The 23,176-nt window shown below is 38.8% G+C and overlaps 1 protein-coding gene across 9 annotated transcripts in view; it reads left to right on the top strand.

Annotated features, from left to right (window-relative positions):
• Nucleotides 1-206: 206 nt before the first annotated feature.
• The window catches only part of celf6 (CUGBP Elav-like family member 6), a 152,206-nt gene continuing 129,236 nt past the window's right edge, over nt 207-23,176 (top strand). For all 9 annotated transcript variants that reach the window (XR_015125278.1, XM_086265941.1, XM_086265611.1 and 6 more), the window contains exons 1-2: nt 207-529; nt 11,310-11,392. Coding sequence is in view for 8 of the 9 variants with exons in the window: in XM_086265941.1 (XP_086122067.1) it covers nt 280-529; nt 11,310-11,392 (333 nt within the window). In the remaining variant the exon portion in view is untranslated. The remainder of the gene's footprint in view (nt 530-11,309; nt 11,393-23,176) is intronic.

The following is a 23,176-nucleotide window of genomic DNA, read 5'->3' as shown; positions in this document are numbered from 1 at the left end:
GGGGGGGGGGGCGGAAAAAATAAAAACTCATAAAGAATAAGAAAAATAAATAAATAAATAAATAAATAACACTGATTCCAAACAAAGCGGCTTAGCCTGTAAAGGAAGGACAGGAGAGGGTAGGGAGGGAGAACCGGAGGAGGAGTGGGGAGACAGGAAGATATAACGGAGGGGGGGAGTGTGCAATGTGCAGTTGACTACACAGAGGCGAGAGAGAGAGAGCGAGAGAGAGAGAGAGAGAGAGAGAGAGAGAGCAGCCCGCCGGCCCATTGAGGAAAGATGGCTACAGTCACTGCAAACGGAGTGCAGCAAGAGAATGGATTCAGCACCACGAACAGCGCCGGCAGGATGAACGGGCTTACCATCGGCCAGAACACCATTCCAATGAAGGACCACGACGCCATCAAGCTTTTCATCGGGCAGATTCCCAGAAACCTGGAGGAAAAAGACCTGAAACCCCTGTTTGAGGAATTCGGAAAGATATACGAACTCACTGTTCTGAAAGACAGGTTTACGGGAATGCATAAAGGTTGGTTGTTTTGACTACTTTTATGGTGCTTTAGGGATTGAGAAAAGGTTTACGCAAAGTAGTGACAAAGAACGTCCCGGCTCAGTTCTGGGGCAGAGGGCATGAAAAGTGTGCTAATTTGCAGATGTTTGGGACAGTGTGGGAGCCCCGTAGTGGCTTCGAACGCACACACGCACACGCAGAGGCACACACACAACTACGTCTGAGGCGTGAGAGGGGGAACACGTGGAAGTGAACGGCTTGGAAGTGCAGGGTTAATTGTTACCGCCACCAGACAATCCACGTGAATACTACAGCTGAAAATGCCTTTGTGTGTTTACATTTACTATCATGTGCTCAGCATCCCCGTTAAGGCCAGTTAAGGGGGCGGGACACGGGACAGGCAGCTGTGCAGGCGCATAAATTCCATTTTAAAAAATCCATCACATTTGCTGTATATTATCAGCGAGAAGTAAATACTTTCCGGGGAGCTGAAAATGTAAGCCATTATCAGACAATCAAAATCGGCGATTAACGTGGTGCTGACAAGCTGCTTTGACCTTTCAGCGGGCTGATATGTTTTCTACTTTTCGGACGTCATTAGCTGTGGAAAATACTACTTACATGGCAGCTGTATTGTAACGGGGCTCCGTGGGCGGGTTGCAGTCAGGAAGTACAAAGCAGGATGATAGTAGAGGCTCGGCTCCAGCACACATTGCATTCTCGCTTGCTCTTTTCACCCCCGAACCCTTATTGTCCAAAAGGAGCGGGATCTGTGTACACTTAGTAATTAGTCAGACACGTAACGGATAATCACGGATCGATCGGTTCTAATTACAGTGATAGTAATGAATGCCAGTGTGCAATTCGGCTTTGTATTTCTAGACAAGCTTAAATTATTTTTTCTTCTTTTTTAAGTCCACAATTCAAAGTTTAAGTCTTGTTCAACTTATTCCTTCCTGTACTGTTGCTATAAAATTTTGTCATTAACTTGATGTGATTGCAACAATTTCAAAACATTTTATTAAAATTAAAATTTTGATCATTATCATATATTTAAAGTCTTTTATTATACATTATTTTCTCAGTTAGTAATCTATTTAAGAAGCTACAATAAAAATGTATAACTTTTTATCTTTATTGTGAGACTACTTGCACTACTGCTACTACTATTACTATTATTGTTATTATTATTCATATTACGTACTTATTAAGTTTATTTGGTAGGATTATTATTACTTATATAAATATAACCAGAAATCAGTTTAAGTTAAAGAGCACTGTATTGAGAAACAATTTATATACATACATATAGTTTTGGATTATGCTTTAATTATCTCTTTTGCTCTCTTTCTCATACACACACACGCACACACATGCACGTGTGCACACAGACAGACACTTGCACTGAGACAGCACACAGGCAAATAACACACATTCACATATTCACCACTGGTGCTGAATTCACATGCAATTCACTCTCAAAAAATAATTCACCAGGCGGGAAAATTATGTATGATATGTAATTCAGTGGCAGTAGTTCATGATCTTATTGATTAGACTGGTCAGGCGCTCTAGTGGGAGAAATGAGCGAAGGCTCACCATTACTTTCTTGTGTGTGCAGCCCTGAGGATCTCCATGCACCACCTGTTTCTCCAGCCATCAGCTGCTGGTGTTCAACCTGCTTCTTGTCTTTCTGGTTTTCCTCTTTGGAGCCTGATGATCGATTAAAACAATATTTCTGATATCCGTGTTGTTTACGCCTGTCCTTAACCATCCCTGAATGTCAACACTCTGGAGGATAGTTGCCTCGGGAAGGATAATCCTGTTCCAAAGCTGTATGCCTGTTCAAATCATCCTCCACCAAGGCCACTCTGATGTTCGCATTATGCCCACTTCATCCCGCGTGACATTCAAAGTCACTTTGGGAGCACAGGCGTGCACTTTTAATAAGATTTTACCAATGCATTATATGGATGAGTTTTTCTTATTGGCCACTCATCTAAACCATGCTCATGTGCCCTGCTGTGCCAATGTGTGACATCTCTAGACTGAAGCAAGAAAGTACAAGAGTGAGAAAATGGGATTAGTGACATTAACAAAACAAAGTAGATATAGTGTAAAATCAGCTGTGTCACTCAAGGAGAAAAGAGTAAACTACAAACAGACTGATCATTCTGACACTGGAAGCTTTTGTAGGGGAACCGAAGGTAAAATGAATTACTTAACTTTGAAAGAAGGGCTACAGGTTTTCCAAGACAAAGTGTCCTATAAACAACACAGTGAACAAGACATGTTTAACTTAAGTCTGTCATTAATTAAGTTCCATGTTTTAAATGAATTGAATTATAAATTAATTGTTATGTATCAAATAAAAAAATAGGTAAAAAAAACAAACAAAACAACAACAACAACAAAAAAAGAATTTGAAATTAAAATTATAGAAAGAAAGAAAAACAGTTTTACTGCAATTATTCCATTTTTTACCTGCCAAAATAAAAGGTGACATGCGATTGATCCAAACACCATCACATTGTTATTATATATTTTATATGTACTGTTGTACAGTATGTCTAGTTGATCTTTTCTGTATTTAAAACATTTAAAACAAGTTAGGAGTCATGCAAGGAGTAATACATGCACAAAAAATAATCACCTTATTCTACAGCTCTGTGGATCCCTGTAAAAGATTTTAGGATTGACTCTTTTATTTTTGGGGCGGTTTCAAATTTACTGTTTTGCTTCACTGTTGCTGTTGTCCTCATGTTGATTTTGACTGAAGTGGGCAGTTTGTTTGTTTTTTTAAGTTTTTTTTTTAAAGTAGAATCATTTTGAAAATGCAACGCAAATAAGTTCCCATTTATCAGGCTCAGAGAAAAATAAGATCAAATGAAAGCTAACGCTCTTAGTCTGCTGGATAGATCTATGAACAAAACAAAACAAACAAACCAACAAAACTGTTATCAAGTGATACCAAGAGTCTCAAATCAACTTAAAGTCAAATAATATGTCTTATCCTGCAGGTTTGTTTTTCACTGCTGACAGTGTCGGATAAATAAGTAACTAAATAAATAAATGCAGGTTTAATAATGAAGGTCTCTAAACAGTGCAATGCAGTTTGGTGGTCTAGCAGTGCAAATTCTGTAATATAACGTATTTGTCCAAAACACTGACTGGCCAAAATACGTCTAGTATGTAAGTTTTACAAGTATGGACTCATCTGGGATGTCATTTGAGAAATAATTGGTAGATGTTAGACTCACATGAATCCCAGACTCACTGCTGTCCAGTAGAAATCCCTGAGGTAATCTTTATCTACTACAGTCCACAATAGATAGTTTTATTTATGCCTGTTGATTGTCTGCTGATATAAATGGTATTAATCAATATAGATAAGTGTTGTTACTGTGTAACCATTGTCAACGCTGTAGCTTGAGTCGTTTACTTGGCTCTATACAATATAATATTTTGCTGTAATCTTTAGTGCACAGTATATGCACTCAGTTACCACTTTAGAGAACATCGAGCTTAGGCTAATGTGACATAATACAATACTCATGCAACAGTTTCAATATTCAATTTTTTTGTGTTCATTTTGAAGACTGCAGTTGGGGCATTGCATTTAATTTAATAATTCAACAATTCCTTTATTTATTTAATGTGGAGACATGTTGATATTATTTTGACCCTGTTTCAATCTGTGCAGCTAAGCTAAATTAAAACAAAACAAACAAACACCTTTTTTATTGAATTAAATACAGTTTAACAACAACAAACTTAAAGTGCAAGAAGTATTATAAAGCTGAAGCAACACCTACTTGTGCCTAATAAGGCAGCTGCGTGCATATTACACAGGGGTTTATAAAGCAGCTTACAGGCTTCGTTCACAACAATGCACAACATGCCAATGTATATTGGCAGTCTTTTATGTCAGAGGCCCGGAAGGCTCTCAATATTGTAACATCATCAGAAATTCAATCAACTTTCTTTTTTCCCCACAACATAAACATTTTTCACAGCACGGTATCAGAGAACCAGAGGATGTTATAAAAACTCTGCCTCCATGATACCTGAAAACATTATTATTATTTTTGCAATATGCAATACATTTAATTTGACTTTTAGTTTGAAATTCCTCTTCATGTCTAATTCGTGGGTGAGAAAGATTTGACTTGTTACAGATATATGATGCATATAACTGTTGGCGTCAATCAGTAAAACATGCCTAATGGATGATTTGCAGCACTGCCTTTTTTCACAGCTCGAGGCCTATGACAAAAAAATTGCACCATAATTATGGATTTAAGAACTGATCAAAATATGTCAGATTAGCTCATGACTAATTCATGTGGATTGCACTGCAACAATTTGAACAGATGTTATGTGCTTTCTTACTTTGAGCGTTTAGGGCATCTCCAGGGACTTAAATATCCTGGTAATTTTCTGTTTTGTGATTTCCTGTACAGTTGGGTAGAGGAGTGTAACCGAATGGTTAGTCTGTTCAGAGAACATTTTTTTTCATCTCTTAACAGATAATTATATCCAGCCTTATAGCTGCTAGAGACTGTTGCCTTTAATGCCGATTTGATAGTTTGTGTGTCGTCAGGGAGCTGTATACAGTGCGTGGGATGACTTGACACTATTTGCGGGCATGGTGATCGCCAGTGTGTAGTGCAGCCAGGTCGTGCTGTTTAACATCCATCATTTCGCTGAGCACTACATTACCATAATACTTAGTGTCAGTGCCAGAATGCATGCATTGTTCAGACATGCTGAATGTTAGTGGGGGGCAAATCTTTTGCTTGAGTAGCGTTATTTATCAATCCGTCTCTGATGCTGAGAGGAGAGACTCTGAGGTGCACCACACAGCCAGGAAGAAGCGATACAAAGAGTTGTTAAATATCCTCATCCATTTTCCTCTCCTCGGTAGGTCCATGCAGTGAAATTGGCTATAAATAGCCTGCCAAATTGACATAAAAAAGCTTTTTAGGCGTTGAAATAACCAAAAGTAAACTACAGTGGGGCAGTAATATCTAATTGCACAATACTCCTGGAGTTCAAGAAATCCTTTTCAGCTCAGAGACAGATTGGTGGCTTTGTGTCAATTAAGTCCTTCAGACTTCTAGTAATGGCCACTGAGTTACAGAGCCATACACGTATGGGATTTTATCTACAGTAGGAGTGTTGTAGAGCAAGTGTTGGACAGTGATAGACAGTTTGTGTAAGCTGAGTGACAGGTAAAGCTTAAGTCTACAGATGACCTCTTTGATCATTAGAAAAGGGGCTGTGTGTGAACCAGACAGCTAACGGCTCTGAAGAGCCAGCTCTGAATGTAGATGGATGGAACAACGGAAAGATGGAAAAATGCTCTCCAGGTAACAGTATGTTTAACACAGACGCAGGAAGTGGATGAATCCTCACATCATCTTTGTCTCAGTACTCACCAGAGGGTCAGGCTGTCACATTCGGCAGGATTCAGTTGTTTCACTATATTATTTTATTTTATTTCTTTGCACCGAGATCTTGTTGGGAATTAATTTGCATTCTTTTTCCAGTTTAATGATTATTGCTGGATGAGACATATGTGAGGAGCAAATTGCTGATGATTCATAAATTCACAGCTAATGAATTGAAAATTTATACAAATTTGTTCTGGAGTTATTTCAATTACAGGTGCCTGATGCCTTAAAAAAAAATCACAATTCACTCTTATGCCTCAATGCATGCAGTTGTTCACACATACTAATTTCCATTTTAAAACAAATTGTTAGAAAAAAGCATTACAGGGGGAAAAGTTCTTTAAGTAATTACCCACAATGTGCCTTGCAAAAGAAAAGACTCATTTCATATTCTCTGCTTTCTCTTTGAACCACTTTTCAGGGTTTACTTTTCCATTTGCCTTAAATACAATCGGTTGAACTTTTGTCCCTAACTGAAAATGTAGTGTGGTAAATTGTGTTTGATTACCCAACTATTATTTTCACCCCACTTAACCTGCTCATCACAGAAAGTCACAAGTTCTTTTGCTGAACCATCGCCAGTGCTTACCCTTAATCTTTGAACATTGTACATGTTCTCATCTTCTTTTTCACATTAAATCCCAGTAAGTTACTGCATTTTCCTAATTGCTGGTCATTATTTAGTTAAGTCAAACTTCTAATGTGTCAATTTAAATGTTAGTGGATGTACTTGATAAAACAGAAACATCTTAAACATGACAACAACAAAAAAACCCAACATGATGCACAGAGCAATTGTGCTTTATCTGTTTTTTAATAACATGTAGTATACATTACTGCCAAATCCTTAAACCTTGCTCTGTTTTCTTACATAATTCAAAACAACATGTATTCATTTGGTGTAAATGTGATGTTTTTTTGTAATATTTTGTATATATGTAATAAATTTGCACCTTCTGCTGCATATTCAGTAAAAGTCGTTTGTTTTTCAAGTCATTTTACATCATTGAATATAATACCAACGATTATATGTAATCCTATGCCAATTACCTACTTTAGATTTTTAAGATGACAGGCCTAACCTGCTACCAGCTGTTGGATCATTGTTACCTCCTCTCCGTCATTCATGTTCTCCAAGCAGAATGCTCATCTGTTCCACAACTGGATTTCCCACTCACTGAATCCTTTGGGCTACAGATGTTCCCTGAGCCAACATTGTTGGGTATAAAGCTTTCCCAAAGTCTTGCAGATATTCAACAGCTGTCAGGAATCTGAGACAGATACATATTTTGAATGGATATTAAAGGCTACACTGCATAAGAAGCCCACTTTAATATGTTATTTAAACTAACAGTATCAAATGCATTTTTTTCTAAGGGTACCTGCATGACAAAGTAGCATTACTACTAGGGTGCAACCGTTCGATACAGTGGTTTCGGTTCGGTACGCATATGTATCGAACAATACAACATTTTTTATTTATTTTATCAACTTTTCTTCTGACAATGCTGTCTGTGTTGAGCGCTCAGTGGATCTGCGTTCGACTATTCCGCCTAGGCTGCACTGTGGAGTGCAGATCCACTGAGCGCAGCGCAAGCTAGCAAGACAGAAGCTAAGCTCGTTGCAACATGGCAAATGCCTCAACGCAACCCAAAATTGAACCTCCCCCACCCTAATTCAGATATGGCGTTTGGAACTATCTTGGTTTTCATGTGAAGTATGACCCTGAAGGTAAGCGCATCATGGACAAAAGTAAAACAGTGTGTCGGATGTGCAACGCAATGCTCAATTTGTGGGAACTAGTGCGTTAGCGCAGTTAGCTTGTGTTGACGCTGTCCAGCCCCAAGCACGGGGCCATCGGAGATTTGCCGCGTTATGGCGTTAATGTCATTTTAACGAGATTTACGCTGACAGCACTAGTGGGAACACAACGAATATGACTGCACATTCACGCTGACATCATCCTAGTGCAAAGACAAGTGGAAGCAGACAAAAACAACAAGCACGCATGCGACAAACTTTACCTGAGTCATTTAGACATCCGTTAGCACATGATTCTCCTTATGGGGACCTGATATGTTTAATATGCTGCTGAGAGTATACCCCAGAAAAAGCGTATAGTATAGCTTTTATTTTGGAAAGAGCCATTTCTCTGTAATAAACTCTCTTTGAGTGATTTCTCAATCAGATAGATTTATTTTTTTTATTTTGTTGTTTCAGCAACATTAAATTTAAAAACTGTACTTTTGAGTTAAAATATATATTTATAATTTTAATAAATGAAAAATTAAAAAGGCATGAACATTTTTTTGTATCGAAAAAATATTGAACCGTGACACCAAAGTATCGAACCGAACCGTGAATTTTGTGTATTGTTGCACCCCTAATTACTACAGGTGTACTAGTAAAGTTCCACATTTTAAATTTTATTTCAGTAAAGCAACAACAATATAATATAAGTACACAATTACTTAAACAATAGCATTAATATGATTGTTATTTAGATTTAAATGCATTATTTTTCCATATATATTATGTAATATTTATTAAGTATTAATACTGCGGGAAAGCCTCAAATGATACTCAATAATATATGATCAATATTAATGCACTGATACATTAACGTGTAGACATTTAATATTAATGTAATCAGTGTTAGCATTCTGATATTGCACCTTAATTAATATATGAATTTATTATAATCATTATAAAAGATAATAAAGACATGAAGAGAACAATGCTGTGTTATAGAGATATTTTGCAAAATAAATGTTGTGACGTAAACCAAAAACATTTTCCAGAAACTGTAATGATTTCTATACTATCTTATAACAAAAACCAACCAAAGTACAAAACTGAAGAAGCCACTTGGATGAGTGACAAAAATGTTCCTCCCACTAAAAACGCTACTTCCAGATGAACAGAATCAGCTTTTTGGGAACTTTTTGGGAACCAAAGTATAACAAAGTCATTTCTATTAAATTGCATTTAATAACAACACGTGTATACATTTACTTAGTTATTAACATATGCTGAAGTGTGGAGTTAAGCTATTTCACACAAAGCTAAACAATAAGTAAATTAAATGTCTGTTAAAATGTTGACATTAAAAGACCTTAGTTATAGATTTTTACAGCTGCATCACTGATTCACTGATTTGTGGGGATATAACATCAAGATAAAAATTATGCCATTCTCCTGAAAAAATGTGCACTAAAAACTACGTCAAAGATGGCATGGCACCGATAGAAGAATATCAGCACGAGCCTGCAAGTCCCATAAGCCTTTGCCAGGACGTTCCCCCCAGGAGTCCTCAACTCATGTTCCACAGTTTTGTAATGCCATAAAGGATGAAGAGTGTTTCCCCAGGCTCCCAAACTTTTCTGCTTTGCTGTGTGGCATGCTGTTTCATCAGTGTCGTTTAGGTGATTTTTCCTCTTGAGTAACCACCTAGTTGTGGAGGTGGGTGAAGGTTGTCGTGAAAGGGAGCTCTCTTGGCTGGGTGCCAGAGTGTGTTTCTGGCTTTTGGGGATGATGGGTGCTAGGCATGCCGGGTATCATCTGTATGTGTAGGTGTGTGTGTGAGTGTATGTGTGTGTCTTCTCCCATGGGGATCCTTGGCAGTAGGTGTGACATGTAGTAATGAGAAATTATGCTGCACAGTGCAAAACCTCTTCTGAACGGGGGTCACCCATTGTCAGCTCTGCCAAGCGCGTAACAGAGCAACAACTTACCCTTTAATGAAAGCTGTCACATTTTTTAGGAGACTTACTTACTAGTTACTATTTATTTATATTCTGTTTTCCTGAATTTTCTGACTCAAAAGTATCCACAAATATGTGTTACAGTTCCAGCTCATTGTCAGAGTTTTATAATCACTTGTCACCTTAAATGTACGGACTCTGTTGTGGGCTTCAGTAGCTATGAAAGTGGTCATTTACTATTAGAAAGCATTACATATGCTTTCTAATAGTAAATGGGTTTTTTTTTACTTTGCACATTACACATGCACATTAACAATGTTGCCGTTTTGTTTTGCTTAGTCCTGTGTACTTTGTCATAATTAAAATGGGGCAATAATGGATGAATTAGATGAAAACACTAAAAAACACAAGCCACGTGGCAGACATTCTATTGACATAAACATTGATGACATAAGTTCACTAAATCTAATCTAAAGGGGTTGTCACATAAAAAAGTAAAGTTTTAATCTTCTCAGCATTTAATGAGTCCAAGGATATAGAACTGCTTAATTTAGAGTGCTACATTTTAACTGTCAGGATATATGAATTCTATTTTAATATAATAACACGGTAAGTCTTATATTAGGTGTCATATTTTTGCCATATATTCAATGAAACTACTCCTGCGAATTTTTAAATTATTTGTAACATTTACACACTGAAACTTAGGCGCTACGCTGGTGTCACCTGTTCACAACGCGACTACAGTTGAGTTATCCAATTAAAAGCTGATCTGTATTTAAGTTACATTTTGTAACAAATCTCTGTTCACTTTTGTATGCAAAGCATTTTTTCTGCTCACCTTGAATGACTTAATACAAGTCAAGTGTTCTCCTTTCAGAGGTGTACTGTACTATGAAACAATTGTCATTCCTATTTGTAAAGTCAACAGTGAAAACTTTGAAAAGTATTCACAAGAACAAAGAAGAGAATCAAGGAAAGGTGACTCTCCAGATTTTGTTTGCATACAGCTGAAGTGCTCGCTCAATTTTGTCCTCTCTTGGCTCTCTGCTGTACTTGTGTGTCTACCTCAACTCCACCCTTAGTGAAACAAACTCATCAAACTCCAGCTTTGGTTCATCCATATCACAGACAAAGAGAGAAAAGAGAGTGACAAAGTCGGTGATATAACCTGGTCACTATGTTATTTTCAGTTGAACCCTCACACTCTGGAAGCTGTTACTGGTTGGGTACTGAACCAGCACATTTGTAAAAGAGCAAAAGAATGAAACTGGGTCTCTACAGACAAATGTGTTACCAATCTCTTCTAGGGTGTTTTAAGTGATGAATGAGATGGATTTCTTTTGTAGTTTATGCATTTAATCATATTTGAATATTATTTAATGTAATATATAGCAATATAATCAAATGTTTGACATGCACAAAAAGTTTAAATCACCACAATGACATATGATTTTAGCTTTTAGTTTGTGTTTTGATCTCTCAAGACAGTTAAGTACAATAAAAAACATAACTTGCAATTACATGTGCACTTTAAATCTGAAAACTCTCTGTTACTGTAATTCCCCCCTTCCTTTCATTAAACATTAACAGTGGTGTGTAATAAGCTTTTCTTTCTCCTGTCTCCTGATACTGCAGGATGTGCCTTTCTAACATACTGTGCCAGAGAGTCAGCACTGAAGGCCCAGAGCGCCCTCCATGAACAGAAGACTCTGCCAGGGGTAAGTGCCCCCAATCTGCCCTCTGTCATAGGCTATAGCCCTTGGGGCAGCCAGCCTGGCATGGGAACCTGCATTAACATAGGAATTATATCACACACACACACCACCAGAGTAAGGCACATGGGGACAGGGTATACATTAAGACACAGAGACACACGCAGATATGGAAAACAGATGAAGGGAGTCGCTCATACTTTCTCAGACTCCCTCTTAGGCTCTGTTTCTTGTTCATTCTAACACCCATTCTTTTTCGCTTAATTACACACGCAAACTTGCACAGACATACTAAAAGAGTGTGAGTGGCCTATCTCACCTTGCAGTGTCTTATTACACTAATCACCCCGCCGGAGATATTTGATAAGCGCTTCCTCATACCAGCCCGTGCCGTCCTTCTCTTGTCCTCTCACAATATGGCTGCCACAGACAATAATTGCCTTGAGGAATCCCACTCTCATTATCACATATAATCAAACAGTAAGTATAAACAATCATTTTTATCATGTATATCACCATCTGGTGTTTTTGTTTTAACTCTCCTCACATTTTTTTTTCACTGTTTGCCTTTGGCGGGCAGGTAACTTTTTCAATTAAAATAATGGGCTCTTCAAACGACACAGGTAAACGGTACCCAGTAGTGGGCTCTTAAGCCTACCCAGGAGGAGACCCTCAATCTGGGATGAGTGTGAGCTTGTGGTGTCTTTCTTTATTTGATGCGTGCAAGGGGACTTTGACTCACACATATCAAGGTGTGACTGAATTATGCTTGCGTGTTCCTAAGAAGAAGACTCCCCCCCCCCCCTCATTTACTTTCAACACTAAAATGTCCTCCCAGGTTGGGGCTTTAATCAGAGCCCAAGGATTGTCGTCTCAATCTCTAGGGAGAAAAAGAGGTAAAGAGACACTATAGGAGATGACACAATAAGGAAAGGTGGAAGAAAGTAAGCAAAATGAATGGTTTATCAAGTTGGGGGGAAGCAGTAGTTGTAGCATTTGGGTCAGGCTTGCAATGGTTTAACTCTGTTGGGTTAACAATTTGTTTGCGCTTGACTGCATATCATAAATACCTTACTGAATGTTAGACACACTGGTATACTGTAGAGAAAGTATCCCTGGGAGACCGGGCTCCCTGGCTCCTTACCACCTCCCGCAGCTTCATAATGAGATGATTGTCATGATGGTCCTGGATAGGTGTTCTGTCTTTATTGCCCTCATGGAGGGACATTATTGTTTGTCTTCTATCTAAAAAGAGGTTAATGGCATGTTCTTTGGGGTTTGAGTAAACATTTCCCCTGTGCAGCTCACAGTGAGGGGTCAGTCCTGCAATCTCAGGCTGAGCACAGACTGCATACAGAGGACTAATAAAGACGTTCTGTCTTTTCCTCTCTCTCGCTCTCTTTCTCCCTGTCTTTGCCTCTCTCTCTGTACATGTGTGTGTGTGTGCCCATGTGTGTATGAGACACATAAAGTGAGAGAGATATAGGGAAAGAGACAATGGTGGAAATAATAATGCAAGAGAAACAAAGACAGACAGAGGCTGGGAGAGGTGACACTTCTGGACAAGCCTCATTGTCACTGTCATGGCCTGATGGTTTGAGATGCCCAGTTGTATAATGCTGCCATTTTAGTGGCGTCTCACCACAGTGCTACAGCCATGATTGCTCATTTCAGCAGTGGCTATGTTACTGTCAGGTAACCAAATGTAAATTTGTTCATATGAGACATGTGGCTTAAAAAAGGTAGCTGTGACTCAGGGTCATCTGCTGATCGGAGGCTTGATAGACTACTCAGCATGTCATGTTAAAGTGTCTTTGAGTAAAATACTGAACCCTGAGTTACCCCGAATCCATTAGAATGTGACTGTGGATGTTATATTAATAGTGCTTGGGCGAATGGGTGAATGGCTGTTGTAGTTGTAAAGCACTTTGAGTGCTCTAATAGAGTAGAAAAGCACTATATAAGAACCAGTCAATTTACTCTCTATCTCACAGGGATGGATATGGGACAAATAGTGTAGATATTGAAGCTTATAATTTAGTTAAATGACACTTGCAAGAGGAACCACTGCATTGTTATTTTGAAATGTGACCTGACAGCCATGAACCTAATGAATTATGTTAATCTATTTTTATAGATGTGTATAGTTTGCAGTGTATAGTCTGCATTGCCAAGTCTTTGGTTGGCTTCCTTATTTAGATCTAAAAGTGAATATACTTCTCTGTAAAATTCTGCATGATTAGAAAAACACACAAATGACAAAATCAGCAAGCAAACTAAAAAACAATATTAAAAAATGAAGCCAGAACATTGTGAGCATAATTTGAATCTTTTAGGCATCTGCATCTGTGAACCTGTGAACAGTCCCAAGTGAACAGAGCGCACAGGTCACAAGAGCTTCCCAGTTCTTAATGAGTCCTTGAGTTCTCCTTTTATTGCTTTTATTGGCTACTTTATGATTTGCTCAAGGATGATTAGCTGAAAGAAAAAGAAAACAGAAAGACAACATTGACTAGGTAATGTCGCAGGCATAATTCATGAAGAAGACTGAGTAAATATTATCAATAACTGTTTTATTATAGCCGATTGCTGCAGTGGACGCTATAGCCTTGGCTGGCTTTCCCAACACGTGTTGTAAACTTAAAAGCCCATTTATTAATTTAAAGGGGTAATGGATATTTACAAAGATAACAAAATGCATACTTGTCCTAAATGCGCTGTTATCTTACCACACAACATATTTCTTTTATTTTACAAGAAAAGTCCAGATATTTTCATGCCACTACATTCTTTGCATTTTTCAGCATGAGAAGATTATAGGTAACAGTGTGAACAGGCAGGAGGAACAGATTATATTGCATAGTATCACCACTATCACATTAAGATTAACGATGACTTTTACATTTTTCAAAAAAAAAAGTTTTGTAGTGTTCACTGTACATCAGTTGCCACTGGGGAATCGGGCTCTGTCATCTATGGCTAAAGGGATCTTTGTTTATATTGTTTGATTAATTGCATGTAAAGAGCATAATGAGCTCTTGATGTCCTGTGCAACAGATCCTGCTGTTACAGTTTGTATAGTAAATGTAATCAGAGATTGAGTCTCTTGCCCTTGGTGAGCTCATTGTGCTGTTGTATTTGCACTTACATGCGGCATATTCCTCAGTATAAGGCAGGATAGTACTGAATGTAGACCGGTTAGGCTATTCCTGTGAATGATTATGTTTACATAAGTCCAGTGTTATTATCCCATTAATTCTTTGTTATCAGTTGTTATTATGCCAATGAATTATACGAGATCACCTACACCACCATCAGTCTCAACAGGCTGTTATTACCTTATGGTGGTGATGCCAAATTGTAGTGCTTTGCAGTTTTTATTTCTTTGGTTTGTTTGGTCACCAAAATCGTCTGGTTAGTCTTTGGAAAAGATAGCAGTTTAAGTTTAATTTGTCACACAGAACCTTTCTCTTCACGTCTACTTGAGGCAGTAAGTTAGGACAACAGATTATTAGTGAGTCTTTTAGAGGCTTTGGGTAGGCAATGCCTGTGTAAATTTTACATGCAGTTATACAAAGAAGGCCAGTGGTCATCTTTGTAATTTGGACATCTTTCTCTTAGTCATATCTATTGAAGTTAATGCAACTGAGAACGGCCATTTAATAGGGTAACAACATTTGGGATATTTCCCTTCAGATCTGATTGACTCCTAGAAGATTTCTACACTGTTAAAATATAGTTCAAGACTTTCTTTTCTTTTTTTTTTTTTTTAAATCAATGCAATTTTTGTTGACAGGTGAATTGTTGATTACAGAAAAAAATGCTGATGACCAAATACTTTTCTCTGATTGCCCATAAAGCTTATAGCGGCCATGATTCTGTCTTTGTTATGCATCTGGCAATAAAGGCTGCAAGGAAGTATAAATAATACTTGCAGGAGCAGAGTGTTATTTACAACTTTTTGCCAAATAGCCTTCCAACATAGTCCTACTGGAACTATGAATTTTCAAGTGAGCCTTGTGCTCTCCTTTTAGGGCAGTGCTCCTTTCACCTATAAGGCCAATTAGCTCTTAGTGTTCACATGTAACAAGCCTGCTAATTGGGTGCGACTGAAGCCCAAATGCCAATTAAAAACTTCTAGGCAAAAAAATATCTCTGTTTCTTGTTCATTTCACCATTCATTTTCCTATCACACTCACTACTGTTTTCCCTTTACTGTATGTTGTTATGGTCCGTCTAGGCGCGGCCAGACCACAACATAAAGGGTCATCCATCCCCGTCCAACCCCAAGCAGCACGTCACACAATGAATACTTTGTGACAGGGAATTATTTACAATGAGTGAATTTAAACAAAGGAAGGGAGCGAATTATAACTTCGGGGTGAACCCAAGGCCAAAACAACAAACAAAAAGTAGCCTATCTCAGGAGTAAATACAACTTACCTAGTCAAAAGAACTAAACCAAACGACAATTACTTTCCTCCCTACCTAACAAAAACAGGAGGAAACTAATCAAACAAAACGGCGGACCACCCCTACATGCTCCTACATTAAACCAACATAGTGAAACACACGGTCTGCTGGTTGGGTTGGGCCGAGGATGAATGACCTGGCAGTCCCTGACTGTGTCTTCTTATGCGCTGCCTCCCGGTCGTTAGTCAGTCAGTACGATCCATCCACCCTGGATGCACCAATCACGGAGGAGCACCTGCACACTCAAATTTACATATTATAATTACAACAACAGTCGTAACAATGTGAACTTGTAGAATATATGTGTATTAACTATGGGACGGTGGGGTCGGACCCCTACATAGCACTTGTTATTTGCTTACAATTTTCAGCTGAAGAATCCTCATTTCTTGGTTTCTGAGTGAAAGTACCAGCAGCATCAGCCTCCTGTATTGACAAGGCAACCAAGCACAACAGTGGAGAAGATATGAAAACAGTTACAAACTCATTCAGAAGTGTTTCACTTCAAATATGAAAGGGTAAGCTTTGAGGTATCAACTTCCGCCAAAGTGGATAGAAAGATCCTTGATTTTCTTGTATTTCTTTCTCCTTCTATGCATGAAAAGTTATGTGTCACACAAAAATGGGTCAGGAGCAGATTGTGCAATACCAGTATTATGTGTCACTAAGCACACCGCCATGGGGCCATGGATCAGCGCATCCGTGTTTTTGACACACTCTCTCCCCACGTCACACCACAGACGTGCCCACCATACACTAGCCGTATGTCTCTGTCTGAGTCTCAGTGCATGCTGAGAATGAGCAACTGGATTTTTTTTCATCCTAACAAAATCACACATACCTTACATGGGCAGTGAGTTTGAACATAAGAAAAAAAAGAGATGCGTTTCCTGTAATTTTGTTATTACTACTTTTTTTTTTTCTTTTTACTGGAAAGTTAGTAGGAAATTTAGCAAGAGACACAAGTTATGCACATATGTGGATACTCATATTGTCATTTATGAAAACAAAACAAAAAATTATTCAGTAGTAATGGATTTATGAGGAATATTCCAGTAGTGTGTTGCGTGTATATTTGGAGTGTTAAAGTGTCTTATCAGCAGACGCGCTGAGCCCCTTTCCAACAGGTCCACTCCTGGACTGAAATGTTACAGTTTAAACTAATTACTCAGGCCACACAGGGCTTTACCCATTCTTTTAATGGGACAAATTGTGTTCTGTTGCCGATCAATTTGTCCTCTGTGCCAGATTTGTCAACCTCCAGTGCCCCTGAGCAGTTACCATTATAAAGCACAAAATAAAAAAAAAAGGCCTGGCCACTGGACGTGAGTCTTCTGCTAAGGCTCCCCTTACTCTCCTCATCATCAATTACGTCTATATCATTTTCTTTCTGCTGCCCGCTTTAGAAAAGAAATTAAAAAGGGCCATTGTTTTTCTTATCCCCCTGGGATGAAAGCATTTACTACGCTGCGGCACCATACGCAGCCATCCTGCTGATTAGGGAGTGAATAGAATCACAATCGAGGGATGCACTTGGTATTGTCACCTATTATGTGGCCGGTGGCCCTGAATATTGTGCAAAATTAATTTGGTTTCATCTGATGGGATTTTCAACCTTGGAGAGTGCAAAATGTTAATCCTGGCAGGCAAGCGGGTGGACATTGTGGAATGCCTGGCTATTTTACAGGCAAATGTGGACAGGGCACAAACATAGTTGATTGTAAAAGCGCCCTTAACCAGCCCATAAAGATGGTAAGCCAGAGGCACTGGACAGATGAGCAGGAGAGATAGTGATTTTTAAAAGCTGCAGGGCAGGAGAGTTTGGTGTTCAGAGGATGGCGACAACCAGCTCCATTTGTCCTTTTGATCTTGAACACGCAGTATATTGCAGTACAGGTCAGGGCGCAGGTTGTTCAGCTTGGAAAAAAATGCAACTTCTTGTTCTTCTTGCAACAAGAGAGGAGTCTATGTATAAAGTAGCAGAAAGAAAGCAGTTCACAAGTTTCCTCCAAAATAAAGCAAGATTTGTGAAATATAATTCTAGTCTTCTAAATCAGAGTGGAAACACGATTATCCATGAGATAAATGCATTATTAACAAATGCATATACTAAAACAGTAGATTAAAATTAAACAGGTTATAGAACTCATGTTATACTGTCTATAGACAGACTGAAAATTACAGGTCTAGTAATAGAAATCTATGATTGACATAAATATGATTCCCCTATATAGTTTCTAAAATACTGAATCATAGACCTCAGGTAATGGTTCTGGAGCGATGAGTCTTCCTTAATGGGAAGATTTTGTTTTAATACGTGCTGAAGGCTGAGCAGTTTTTTCACACCCTTCCTCCATTTCGACACATTCACTATCTTTCCCTCTCTGACAGGTGGAGTTGGACTCGGCCGTGCATGCTCTCCTGCACTAATTTATCCGCTTCTTTAGCTGTAATGAGGCAGAACTGGTAAATGTGGGGACAGCATTGTTAACATTGCTGCTTCACTGGGGAAGAGGAGAAGTCTGACAAATAGCGGAGAAGGATGGAAATGAGGCCTGGGTGCTGTCATACCTCAAAAAATGATGCTTTTAGTCTTTTACTTAGACTGGATCGCTGCCTCTTACTTAAGCTGCAAGCTAGAATATGACATCTTCTAAACCAATTAAACATCAAAGTTTGTGTTGCATCAAGATCGGACTGTTTGGCAATAACAGCTAGAAAGAAAGAAATCAAAAACAAACTAAAAATTAATATGTGAGCCTGATTCTTTATTTATGTATTTTACTGAAAAGTCAATAGAAATTCTGTGGATAAAGTTAATTAACTCGTGTTTTTAGTTTGAGAAGTTCATCGAGAGATTTCACTCTCGTTTCAGACAACGTGATGTTTCATCTTGCTGAAAATCTTTTTGGAGTTAGAGTTGGAGCAGACTGCCTTTTACTTTAAATCCTTTCCTTTCTCCTTTGCTTTCCCTGGTTATCCTGCCTTGTCCTTAATTTCTCCTTATGTGCCAAAAACAGGCAGGCAATCTACATGCATTTGTTCAAAGACAAAACATGGGGTAAAGAAAACATGATGTTGCTGAGTTCAGCAAATCACTCTGGCAGAGTAATCAAACACTGCAGTTAATCACACGTGGACAAGTATAAGCCTTGTACTGATTTTAAAAGGCTCTTTACACAGTGACACACGCACACATGCACACACAAACACACACTCAAACATAGGCGATCTGGAAGCAGCCCTTAGGACTTAGGGAACTGAGCGACTGACATTTCCAGGAGGGAATTGTTGGAGGAGCAGATGAAAGACAGCCAAGGAACATGGAAAATAAACATATAAAATAAAGCAAAAGACGAAACAGATAAACTGATGTGTCATCACGAGAGAGAACAACCACTAGAAGAGAATCATTCTTGCATAATTAACACCCGACCATCACCAGGACAAACTCCTCCATCAGCGTGTCCAAAGGATTAACTACGCCACGCTCCTCTTATCTCCCCTATTTCGTTTAAGAAAGAAAATGACCTTGTGCTTGTTTACATGCTGATTAAAGACAGGAGAGAGAGAAGGAGACAGTTAGAAAGTCAAACTGTAATCAGTAGAGTTTGTTAAGTGGAGTATTTTTAGTGGTGCACTCTCAGCAGATACGGCGAGCTGCAGCCAGGCTGTGTCACGGCAGCAATGCAAAAACAACCACCCTGATGCAGCTAACGAGCAATGAGTGGGCTGGGACAAAAAAGATTGTGTGTGTGTGTGTGTGTGTGTGTGTGTGTGCGCGCGTGTATGCTTATTTGTGAAAGTGGTGTGTGATAAAAAAGTATGTTTGGTGTGTGGGTGGTTCCATTAGTTAGTCTGCCTGTTTTATTGCACTGGGAATAACTGCTATTTGTGGGCCCCTGTGATTCAGTCCATGTACTATACTTTCTCTGTATCTGTTTGATGTGCATGTGAGGGTTCTTATATTTCCTTTTCGGCAAGAACTCGTCTGAATTTTAGACCTTAGAAGTAAAGGCATTTATGTAGAGATATTTCGGCTTATTTAGGGGGGAAATTTAATGTTCTTCTTTTTTGGTTTGGAATGAAGGGAGTTATATTTGGAAGTATTTCATGTATTCTTGTCAGTGGAACTCTAAACTATCATAAACCACTGGTTCTATTGTGGATAGTTTCTCAACATGAAAGCCACGTTTCTCATAAGTCCTTTCACTTTGTGTTTTTTCCCCCTAAAATTATTATTGCTTTTGCATCACTGCAGGGGAGCGGTTTCTTTTATTTCATCACAAATAGCTCCAACTCTCTGTGTGATAACATTCTAGTGAAGTTATAAAAAGTCCAATCTGAATTCTGACACAATCTGGTGAGCTGGTGAGATTCAGTGTATAATACAGCTTGAAGGCTGTTAAATGTAACATCTGTACCTGAATGTGTATCATATAGTATCAAACTTGTAGACACACCCAGGATAGGACACACCCTTTTAGTTTGAAATTAAAATTTTCCTCCACAGCCAGAAAAAGATAATTTCTACAACTATGCTTAATAACCTGAAAACAGTAGAAATATCCAGATGGATGGTGCATCAAGATTCTGGGTTCAACCTGTGGGTCACAGTTTCTTTGTGGATGTTTGAATGTTGCTCCCCGTGCCTGGGGTGCTTCTGATGCAGAAACTCTGCTCACTTCATAGAGTCCGAAGTATATGTCAGGTGAATTGGTGATTTTTAAATTGGCTGTAGGTATGAGTGTTTGTCTCAGCTGAAGGGAAGACTCCAACCTTTTTGCAAAAATAGTTCTTACAAGACAAGAAACGCTTTCAGTCAGTTTTAAGGGAGTAATATAATTTTTCTCTTCTACCATTTAATGATACCTATGTTCTCTATCTTATATATAAAAAATACACACTACTTGAGCTTTGTGTAATGGAAGGTAGACTGGACAAGTAACGATTTTGTTCTTTTGCTACCTTGATTCAGTAACCACTTTGGTGGAAACGGTGATAATGACTAGGGATAAAATGCTTTTTTAAATTGTAAAGTACATGAATAACAATAAACAAGCAAAATAAAAAGAAATCCTCAGTAAAATAAATGCTAAATTTCAATGGTGGTAAATTATTTTAGAGAATGAACTAGATTTGCTTCAAATGAAAGAGTTAGCAAATCTGCTAACAATTAGAACAACAATTGGAAGTCAGCAAATGAAAATTACTCCTGATAGCATTCCCATACTGTGCAAGTTTCTGGTGTAATTGTAACTGGAAGTACCACTCATATAATATTTTCTCATCAGACTAGACTACATAGCCAGGCAAGATAATGAAAAAAAGGATATAGGTGCAAGGTAAAATGAGGGTTTGCAGGCTCCTGCTTTTTTCCATTCAGTCACCCCCACTGAAAAACTGGGAAAACTCTGTGAGGTGTCAGAAATAGCACCAACGCTAACACCTCACCTTTTTCTTATTAATACACGACTCCCATAGTCACCTCCCTATGACTCACACAGACACACACACTCTACAGGTGCACAAACAATGCATCACTTATCAAGAAACTACACAAGGCTGGTGAGCATAGAGCTCATCAAAATACAAAGACACCTGTGCTGCAACACCCTCTCTCTCTCCTCTCTCTGTCTCTCTCTCTCACACACACACACTACATTTTCAAATCAATATTGCATTACTGCAGTATGTTCTCCTCTGAGAGGTTACTGTGATAGGTGAAGGGTGTGGGTAGAAACCGTCTCTTCTGTCTGTACAGTGGCCAGGCACATGGGGCAGATCTGAGGAGACTTCACAGCTCTGACAGCGAGTTTCACCTACCAGCTTCATCGCTGTCGCTCTCCTGTCTCATCCAAGGCTTCTGGATACAGCCTATGATCATTTAAAGAGCATGTGTATGGTATATAGAGTGCGTGTCTGTGTGTTCAAGCATGCTTGCTTGTTACACAGTGAGCAATATTGATTTATGGTCAATTTGTAAATGTCCTACAAAGTTTTGTATTCTTCGTATGGAAACATCTGCCCTTTTGATTATTAGATGTCCACGAATTATAATTTTCTGGTAATACTTGAAGACATGCAACAGCTACTACATGTACACATTAAAGTCTCTTTATTTTAGTGTAAAGTAATGTTTAGGTTATGGTTTTGCTTATTTTACAACTAATAGACTTTAGAATATATTTGGTGAGATATTAGATTACTTATATCAATAAACACATGCTCACACTAAAAAAAAACCCCATTTAAGCTTATGTGTGTGCTCAGGTCATGTGTGTGAGCATATCTTTATGCATGCTATTCAGGTTAGTGTGTGTGTGGACCAGAAGGAGTGGAGTCCTTGATGCTGACTGAAGCTCCAGCTTTTCCATTTAAACTGTATCATTAAAACGGGTAGAGAGGCGAGGGAGACGACCTCTCCATACCTCATAAAGTGTGAGTGCTATGCCAGGCGAAGTGCCACGCACCGCTGCGTTTACGGTGAGCCAAGCACACTTTTTACACACTTTGCCCTCTCCCTCTCTTTCTCTTGAATCGCTTTCATGGCTATCTGTTTATATGGTATTACTCACTTTCTGCTTTCCTATTTTTTCTAGTTTGCCCCTGCTAAGTATTGACCGGTATTTCAACTGCCCCCCCCCCCCCCCCCCCCCCCCCAATTCCCGCTCCCCCTTTTTTTTCTGTCAAATTTCTCCAACAAGGAGTTGGAGCGTAACATTGAAAGGGTATAATCAATGGAAAAGCACCACTTAGGGAGCCCATTTGATGCATACTGTAGGGCAGAGTTGATTCAAGGGTGTAGATTGAGTCAAGCCTCATTTCATATCCTCCCCAATTAGTCATCCAGCTTGTGCCCTCTATAACCCTCTATTCTCAAGAAGCACCAGGCCAGACGGGCTCTCGTTTTGCACTATACTATGGATGAGTTAATTTTTTTCTTACCCTCTTAGTCCCAGAGCTTTTTCTACAAGAAGATATGGACCATATTCTTTTTTTCTCTCTTTCACTCACTTTCCTCTCTCTTGTACTATGATAAGCTAAGGCAGACAACCCTCTCCGCTCACCTCTACGTCTCCTTTCTCACCTCCTCCGTCACTCCATTGCACTTGCACCTCTCCAACTTTGCCAGCCGTCCACCTATTTTCACTCCGTCATAAATCTCTACACAAATCCTACTTAAACCTGCATCAGCAGCTGTCCTTAAAACTCCATTATCTACAATTACTTCAGCATTAGGGAGCCACAGCACACCTGCCCCTACATAAAAGTGCCCTCACCTAAAAATATTAAACCTGCCCAAAAGGGATTTGT

The sequence above is a fragment of the Aulonocara sp. 'chitande type north' Nkhata Bay genome, linkage group LG1 (genome assembly GCF_057382095.1).
Source record: "Aulonocara sp. 'chitande type north' Nkhata Bay isolate Kocher_YH1m ecotype deep benthic linkage group LG1, A_spYH_male_GT1.1, whole genome shotgun sequence".
In the NCBI taxonomy this organism is placed as follows: Eukaryota; Metazoa; Chordata; class Actinopteri; order Cichliformes; family Cichlidae; genus Aulonocara; species Aulonocara sp. 'chitande type north' Nkhata Bay.
Note: the sequence above shows the minus strand (reverse complement) of the source record. Positions and strands in the feature narration are given on the sequence as shown.